Consider the following 6305-nt stretch of genomic DNA (forward strand, 5'->3'; position numbering starts at 1 on the left):
TCTGGAGTCGGCCACATGGCTGTTTACAGCAGCAGGCGCCCGCCTCCGGGCCGCAGTGCGGCGCCCTCAGAAAGTCCTGGGGGCTGCCACTGACTAAGTGTGCTTCTGGGACCCTTAAGGACTTAAAGCTTCTTTGTGTTTAAAAGCAACAAATGAGATTTCTTTTTCGGTCCCGACACCTAGGTAACGTCAATGAATGAAGTCAGTGTTGATAAGACATGTTTTAATAGAAAAGCGATCAATATTTTATACGTAGCATTTTCTCCCCGGTGAGTCTAGAGCAAGGACCCACTCCGCGTTTTCACCCCCGCTCAGTGCCGCAGAACTGCCGGAACGCAGCCGAGCCTGGGCCCCGTGTGGCCGGCCCCGAGCGCCGGCAGAGCTCAGGCCTTCTCGGGTGTCAGCACGGAGTCGAAGGCGGCGGAGAGGACTTTGCAGATTGCTTGCGCCTGCTCCTGCGTTAAGAGGAAGGTGCAGCCGGAGTTCAGAAGCCTGTTCCCAACCCTAACCTGACCGCAAAGGCACAGCCCGCCCCTCCTCAAACCTCCCCTATGGCTACAGGGCTACGTGCCACACAGCGGCCACCGCAGCCTGTGCCTCGTGCCCCCTCCCCCGCCCCACCTCACCCGCCAGCAAGAGCGCGTGGGAAGAAAAGCAGGGGCCTCTGCCCCGGAGGACGTGCCCCGCCCCCGCCTGCTGCGTGTTCACGAGCCTTCCGATCCTGACCCATGAGCTGCTGCCGGCGGCCCCCGCCCCATCCGCAGCCTGCGGGGGCTCTGGGCAGCAGGCTGGCCACTCCTTACTCGCTACATCACACTAGCCTTACACAGGGAGTGAAGAGCACCTCCTAGCCTTTGCGGGGACGGTGAACGGCCCCCGGGTTTGCCACTTTGCTGGGCGAGCGACAGACTCCCCAGGCACGGAAGACCTCACCAGGCTGCTGCACTGATAGACCCACAGGCTGTACTCCTCACTGCTGGCATCCGTGGTCTTCAGAGCCAGCAAGCTCTTCCCCGCCCCCAGGCCGTCGTCGTAACACACCATCCGGACGATCAGGTACAGGGCGTGCCTGTGTAGGACGTCCTGCAGAGGCCGGGACAAGGAAGGGCGTGACTGTTCTACGTGTCTCTCCGTCCTTCATAACACACTCTCCCAGGCAGAAATTCACTGCGAGGCTGGAAACAGAGCACATCCACAGATCTGGGAGAAAGGGGTCCTACAGGTTTTTCACCCAAAAGGAAGCTCCAGTATGCTCAGCTGTGGGGCAATCTGTCTCCATGAATATTTGCTCCTCAAGTTGCAGCCAGACAGGAGTTAGAGGATCTAAGTTCACGACGCTGTTCTCCATGCCCAGCCCCAGGCTGCCCACTGTTCTGAGCGGGCAAGGCCTCCGAAGGGGAAATGCACTGTGGGCCAGGAGCAGGGCGCTGGCCTGGGCCGCCCCGCACAGGGGAAGCTCCTACTCGTCCCCCCTAAAAAATGCGCCCCTTTTAAGGCAGCTGCCAGGACCATTTACAAACGCACCGCTCTGTAAGCAGGAACAGGCCCTTAACACCCCAAGACCCAAACACATATTTTCCTTAATAAATTACTTACATACTGATCCGATGTCGATACTTTTATACCATACTTGGAAACTCCCATAATAAATTCTTCCTCCATAGGAACAAAAGGCAGCTTTCCATCTTGCTTTAAGGGAGAAGTAAATTATACAGCATACATTAAAAACTGTCGCGTTACGTCTGGTTAGTCAATTTTAGGCCCTGGCTCTCACAAACCCCAAACTAAAGAATATGGCACACACAGCAGCCCAGCAAGAACTTTTCTCCAGAAAGGCACCCCTTTTTTTAGTTAACAAATCTGAGCAATATTCAGGTCAATGCACACTGGGTATATTGTTCTATCCCTCTGTCTGAAATTAACCCTAATTACAAACTCAGACACTTTTCACAGACCCCAATAAGGTTTAAATATTTACATTAGGAAAGTAAAAGGTCTTTAAATACTCAGAGCTTCTATAATGTCAGCACAGGGTCAGGACGCAGGGCCGCAGGGACCATTTTTCTCAGCCTCGTGCCCAGGTGTGAGCCGTGTCTGGCACCCCCACAGCCCAGGTGTGAGCCGTGTCTGGCACCCCCACAGCCAAGGTGTGAGCCGTGTCTGGCACCCCCACAGCCAAGGTGTGAGCCGTGTCTGGCACCCCCACAGCCCAGGTGTGAGCCGTGTCTGGCACCCCCACAGCCCAGGTGTGAGCCGTGTCTGGCACCCCCACAGCCCAGGTGTGAGCCGTGTCTGGCACCCCCATGCCTCAGGGCTGCGAGCAGGTGAACCATCCTTGATGAGCGTTTACCCGGCAGTCAAACACTGCAATTCGTGTTTTGAGCTCTTCAGGAACAAATAAACAGCTGATCGTCCCTGGCGGTTCCCCTGGCCAATTACCCAGCCCTGTCTCCTAAGTCAGAACCCCTCCTCACTGTTTTCTCTAGAACAGGGTCCTGCCGGCAGTCAGTATGTGTTCCAGACTGTGACTGTTTCTGCGGAATCACCTGCTTACACTGTGGTCAGCTGCTGCGGCACCCCACCGTAACTCTGGGGGCTCACGACGCTAGGGTCACCTCGGGCCAGTCGTTTCTCACAGCAGGTTCAAGGCGATTCCCAGGAGTCACAAGACGGGATAACAGTAATGCTACAGTCCGTGACTCTGACAAGCCCAATGTCTGTGGTGTTAGGAGCAACTTAGCAGTCCTTACTGGACGGAAGGTAATCCTGGCATAACTTGGGGGGAACGTCAGCAGTCTTTCAGAATCATACTTGACTTAGACTAGCTGCGGTTTGCACGTTGTTAGAATGACTTTCTATTCCAGACTAAACCTGGGACACGAATCCTGTGTGTCCCGACTCCCAAGAGTTCTCTGTTCAATGGCAGATAAGAGTGGCTGCTTTCTCCAGACAGGTGAGATTCCTTGCACGAGGATATGACACACTTAACGACCCCATCGCCGTGATTTCAGAGAACACACTTTCTTAAGAGGAGCCAACACCGAACGGACAGGGGCCCTTCCCGCTGCTCTGACACCCCGTTAATGGGCAGAGAGACACGCCGTTCCGTTCTCTGCCTTCTCGACCTCAGTTCTTGTTGGAAACGGGAGGAATCGACAGGCACGTTAGGTCGGCGCCGCCATGACCGTGACCGCGCAGAGCGAGAACGAGCCCAGCGGAGCCACAGGGAGGTCGGCCAGACCATTTTAAAGACAGAGCGGGGCTGTGTGTGTAACCTGTCACCTCACTTAACGCCGGCTGCTCCTTCCACAAGGACGTCTGCCCGCCCCAGAAAACGTAGAAGGGACCGCTGGCAGGAAGGCACTGTGCCCGCGCCCACGTGGCTCGGTCCCTCCGACGACCGACCGCAGCGCTAACGTTCTAACCGCGACGTGGACAAGCAGCATCACCCTCCCAGGCCGCGAGCGTCCTCGCTGGGAACTGACGCAATGGAACCTTTTTTCTTTTTTTTTTTTTTTTTTACCTGGGCAACATCTATGTAATTTATCAGGTCTAGTGGCCCTTCGAGGCTTTTTCCTTCAGAGAGCTTCAGCTTCTCAATGGCACCGACATATTTTATTCGAAATTCTGCACAGGTCTCCGAGTTACTGTTGCTCTGTCCTAAAGGTGGGAGAAACAGCGTGGTAAGACTCCAAGAGGAACAGCTGCGTTTCAGGGCGTCCTCAGCCCCTTCCCTGGTAAGAAACAGACCGACAGAGACAGACAGCATTTGCTCACATTCAAGTGTTTTTTTATAGAATGGGAAAGAACTTAGACTTTCACTAACCTTTTCCTCAGTTACAATATGCTAAGTATAAAAATCTAAATAGGAATAAGCTATTACCATCCTTCATTTCAAACAAAGAAGGAAAAATAAAATGTCAACTAGACGATGACAGAGTCCCCTGATGATGCCTAATGACACGTTACTATTTTTTGGTTTCTTCTCGTTCTTTACCATGGTAACAGTGAACTCGCTTTTGGATTCAGAAAACCTGGTCTACCTCTACCATCCAGCTAGAAAGGACGATTTTTTTAAATGTGGCTGGAATGACGCCGCACAGGACGTCCTGTAACATAACCAAAGGTAACAGGTTGAAGACCTGTGTGAGCTATAAAAGCCAGGTGATGCAAGATCACCGAAATATTTAGACATCTGGAGTAAGGGACTACGATGGGGTGGCTTTCAGGTGATGTTTATGTCATAAAACAGTGCCCCGCCACACAGTTCATATCTTCAGGGCACCTGGAAGGTAACAGACCTCCTGCTTCTCTATTCCCTTTTCCATCACGTTCCCTCTCTCCCCGCTCCCACCTTTTCCAGGGCGACTGGTCTGTGACCCCGGAAGGCGGTTAGACAAGGGAATAGGGTCTATTTCCAGTTAGACACGAGCTGTTGGTGGGGGAGAAGCCAGCCTCTCGTTTATCCAGAGCTGCTCCTTTTGGAGGCTGCATAAGTGTTTTCAAGTGTCTGTGACAGATGCTGCCCTTAATTACCACGTGCTCCTGATATTTACCAGCTGGCGTATCTCTGGGTAAATGGTTCCTTAATCCTTTTCATCAGCAAGGCGTTTGTCCTACACCCCATAAACCGTATAATTCACGTTCTACCACCTCATTTCTTTAAAAGCTGTTCTGAAACTCCTAAACTGTCACCCGATGATCCGCGTGCTTTTGCTGCAGGACCCAGTAAGAGCAGTTTGGCCACATGCCCTGGCCCACCTCCAAGGTGGCCGCTTTCACCAAACATGTAACATCTCCAACACACATCCACCAGGGCTTGGGCCATTTTTACGCTCTTATCAAAGGTGGCAGAGGACTGAAAGCAAACCCCAGTGCAGAGGGACTCACGCCACCCTGGTAAAAGTGTCTGGGCCTCAGACGGTCAATGACCCAGCCCCTCTCTGTACCTGAGCTCTTGGTGGAATCTGTATCGAGGCTGGCCACAGTGCTGGACCGAGACAGGCCCCCGAGGCTAGAGTCTACAGACTGAGAAATAACAGACACACGTCAAGAAGTTAAACATCATTAGAACAGGAGCACTGTCTTCTCTCAAGTGTTCTAGAAAGCATTTAAATGACTTATTACAGTAATCAACACCCAATCCTGTGTCTTCCATAACACAGTGCTGAGTAAATGTGGTGTCAACCCAGCCAGTTTAAATCCAAGACAGCACCTCTGTCTCCTTACAAGACACAGGATACTCCTATCGCATGTGATAATCTACACCTCGCTTTCACGTTATCTCCCCGGAACCCACAAAGAACCCTGTGCAAAAGGCAGGCAGGGAGTAGTGCCCTGTTTAATAAGTGAGCAGAGACCCAGAGAGGCGAAGTGATTTCCCCGGGGTTCCCTTGCGTGTAGTCAACACCCTCGGACCCGGGCAGGGCTCCCGACTCCCACCCCCCGCTGCCGCGGTTCCGACCCGCGCCAGGTAACACACAGGCTGCCGGGCAGGCAGAGCAGAACATGCCCGTCCACGGGGATTGCAGAGAAAAAACAACAGAAAGCACTGAGCAAAATACAAAGCGCCGTACGCGGAAGCGTAGGATCCGTTCCGCACAGATGCCACCAACCCCACCGACAGGGCCAGCCCCTTAGCTGCATGCGCTTTCTGCCGCATAAAAGATGTAAAAGTCGGTGTTTGCTCCCACGACACCATTTACAGGTCCCGTCCCACCTGGAAGAACCGCAGAAGACCTACCAAAACGATGACGTGATGCGAAGCGCAGACTGCGTCTCCGGCGCCGAAAATGAAGGCTGAAAGCCGTCAGGTCTGCCCCGGCGAGCACCCTTCCCGCCCACGGAGAAAAGAAAGCCCGCGCCGCCCACCCGCGCCGCCCCTACCTTGCTCTTGGTGCTGACTTCGCTGCTTTGGGAGCTGCTGCTGCTGTGCCGCTTTTTGCCTTTCCGAAACATGTCTCCCGGGGGCCGGGCCGGGGGGCTCCCCTAGAGACACCGTCGTTCGTTACGCCGAGAGAAGCAACGCTGGGTCACTTCGGGCAGAGCGGGAATAAGAATCACCAATCCCTCCCCGTTCGTTCCCCGGCGCATCTGTCCGACTTAGAACGTGTCCTCCTTTGATCATGAAGTTGGGACACGAACCATTTTTCCCCCGTGATTCGTTTTTACGTCCTCCAAGTCGAGCCCCCAGGCCGGAAAGGGCGGACACCCCGTCGTGCCCAGAGGTGGGAAGGCAGCGTTCCCGGGAGGAACGGACGCGCCCTTCGGCTCTCCAGGCGCCCCTCCTCTTCAGTCAGCGGGAG

General features: G+C 54.2%; 1 protein-coding gene across 1 annotated transcript; it reads right to left on the reverse strand.

The window, feature by feature from the left end:
- Positions 1-208: 208 nt before the first annotated feature.
- On the reverse strand, positions 209-5969 carry ITGB1BP1 (integrin subunit beta 1 binding protein 1). Its single transcript, XM_090280887.1, has 6 exons — positions 5887-5969; positions 4950-5028; positions 3524-3660; positions 1597-1689; positions 934-1083; positions 209-455 (listed from the first exon to the last, which is right to left on the reverse strand). Exons 1-6 carry the CDS (start codon positions 5956-5958, stop codon positions 384-386), a joined length of 603 nt encoding a protein of 200 aa, XP_090137013.1. The 5' UTR covers positions 5959-5969; the 3' UTR covers positions 209-383.
- Between the last annotated feature and the right edge of the window lie 336 nt (positions 5970-6305).

Source organism: Furipterus horrens, unplaced genomic scaffold (genome assembly GCF_987537825.1).
Source record: "Furipterus horrens unplaced genomic scaffold, mFurHor1.1.pri manual_scaffold_6, whole genome shotgun sequence".
NCBI classification, from domain to species: Eukaryota; Metazoa; Chordata; class Mammalia; order Chiroptera; family Furipteridae; genus Furipterus; species Furipterus horrens.

What these genes read in the sequence shown, in the direction of transcription:
- ITGB1BP1 (XM_090280887.1), bottom strand. Translation starts at nt 5,958, where the DNA reads ATGTTTCGGAAAGGCAAAAAGCGGCACAGCAGCAGCAGCTCCCAAAGC. An exon ending in AAGTCAGCACCAAGAGCAAG is followed by an intron (nt 5,029 to 5,886) that starts GTAGGGGCGGCG and finishes GTTATTTCTCAG; the next exon opens with TCTGTAGACTCTAGCCTCGG. An exon ending in ATTACATAGATGTTGCCCAG is followed by an intron (nt 1,690 to 3,523) that starts GTAAAAAAAAAA and finishes TCTCCCTTAAAG; the next exon opens with CAAGATGGAAAGCTGCCTTT.